Source organism: Apaloderma vittatum, unplaced genomic scaffold (genome assembly GCF_000703405.1).
Source record: "Apaloderma vittatum isolate BGI_N311 unplaced genomic scaffold, ASM70340v1 scaffold3383, whole genome shotgun sequence".
NCBI classification, from domain to species: Eukaryota; Metazoa; Chordata; class Aves; order Trogoniformes; family Trogonidae; genus Apaloderma; species Apaloderma vittatum.
In genome coordinates, this window is record NW_009707318.1 from 257 (window position 1) to 2,289 (window position 2,033).

The 2,033-nt window shown below is 39.5% G+C and overlaps 1 protein-coding gene across 1 annotated transcript in view; it reads left to right on the plus strand.

Annotated features, from left to right (window-relative positions):
- Nucleotides 1-367: 367 nt before the first annotated feature.
- Nucleotides 368-2,033, plus strand: part of MPHOSPH10 (M-phase phosphoprotein 10 (U3 small nucleolar ribonucleoprotein)) — a gene marked incomplete at both ends in the record, with an annotated part of 4,873 nt that continues 3,207 nt past the window's right edge. Inside the window, 2 exon segments of the mRNA XM_009866124.1 lie at nucleotides 368-1,016; nucleotides 1,878-2,030. Coding sequence (XP_009864426.1) covers nucleotides 368-1,016; nucleotides 1,878-2,030 — 802 coding nt within the window.

Consider the following 2,033-nt stretch of genomic DNA (forward strand, 5'->3'; position numbering starts at 1 on the left):
ATAAGATGCAGCTGGAGAACGGTGGAATATTCAGTCAATCCTGCTGCTTCATGCGCAAAGCCTAGTGAAACAGAAAGGCTTGATAATTATGCCTTTATTTCTAGGAATGTTGAGTAGCAGTACTCGAAGAGATGTGTGGAAAGTTAAGCAACGGCAGTAGTTGTTGAAGGGTGCCATTCTGTAGCACCAAAGTACCTATGCAGGTATAAAAAGAGCTGCAGTGTGACCACGTGATTCACTTAATGGAAGGTGTAAAATGAATGAAAGCTAGTAAATCCTGCAAAATGGAACATTAAAAATTAATACGAACCGTTGTACTTTTTAAAGCACTTCTTCTTTCTTTTTTTTTTTTCTTTCCTACTCTTAGTGTGCAAGATGGACTGGCTGCTGATTTCAGAGCATTAACAAAGATTTTGTATGATTTGAATAAAGGTTTGGGAAATAATAGAGTTCACAGGGGTCCTCTGAAAGAGCTGGTGATAGAAAATTTTGATGAAGAACAGATTTGGCAACAACTGGAGCTCCAGAACAATGCAGTTCTCGATTTCTTCAAGAAATCCATTGCAAGGGATGCCGAGGATGAAGATCTTTGCCTGTTCTCAGACCAGGAAGAGGATGGCTCTGATGCCGAGAGCAGCAGCGATCAGGAACTGGACGACAACGTGATGGAAGCAGAAACTGAACAGAAGCCTGTTTATACAAAAGGTGAAACTAAAGCTAGGGAAAAGCAAACTAAAGCCAGAGAAAGCATAACGCAGAGTTGCAGCGATGAGGATTCTGACATTGACTTTGATATTGAAGCCCTGGAACAACAGACTAAAACAGCCAAGGAAACCACATTGAAAAAAACAGGAAGAAAGTCTGTAGTGGATGACAAGTTTTTCAAGCTGGCTCAGATGGAAGCTTTCTTAGAACATGCAGAGAAGGGAAATGGCGAGGACGAGGAAGAAGATATTAATTATTTTGAAGACATCATCTCAGATGATGAGGAAGAAGAGGATGATGAGGAAGCGAAAGTAAGAATATTAGTAGATTAATTTTCTTATTTCTCTTTTACTTTAAATCAAGGTCTGGTATCTGTTAGGGTGCCTACAAACCGTTGACCTCAGTAGAAACTACCAGTTTCTGCCTCGGTAGAAACTATCAGGTAACTGATGATTACTTCTGAAGCTTTACTTTAGTAATATATTTGGCATCAATATCTGAAAACAAAATGTTCTAGTGTAGGAGAACATATCGTCCTGCTATTCCAGTCTCTCTTTAGATGGGTCTTGGGTTTTCGCATGAACAAAGAAAGAGACCGTATGTCACAAGAAATAGTGACCTTGCAGAACTGCAGAATAGGTGACCCAGCCAAGGGGAAAAAAATAATGTCACAGCATTGACATCTGGCAGAGCAAAGGGCTTTTGGCAATTTCTTTTTTCAGGGACATGGCTTTGTAACTCTGGTTTAAGTTAAATCGCTGAGTACTTGTTTAAAAAATAAATCTTTTATTACTCAGTTACTCATATTATTAGAAATTCTCTCTAGCAAGTAAGAGCTATGCCCAAGATGTAAAGGAGCGTATATGGATTGCAAGAAGTAGTCTGCAAAATATGTTGCTCTGACTTCTGCTTGTGTTGAAACTGGAAATGAATTTAAGTGGCGGAATGCTTTAAATATTAGTAAAAAAGATTAGTTTTGCTAAGACGCCCTACCACAGGTTAATGCTTCACTGAACTGAGTTACTGTTACACAAGTAGTGCTATTCCCTGACTGCTAAAGACTTTAAAAGAAAAGATATCCTTAGACTTCTGTCTGTCTTAACAGTTTAGGCTTACTTGGATTTTTTTTTTCTGGTTCGGTTTTGTTTTTTTTCCCCCTCTCCCCTTCTTAGCCAACGAAAAGTTCTAGGGACTTGACATACGACGATTTCTTTGATCCGGTTGATGACAGCGATGACTTAGGAGCTAACCATGTTGAAGATGATGGGGAAGAGGAAGCAGACAGTGCTGCTGAGGAGCAGAATGAAGGCAGCATGTCCGAGTAAGTT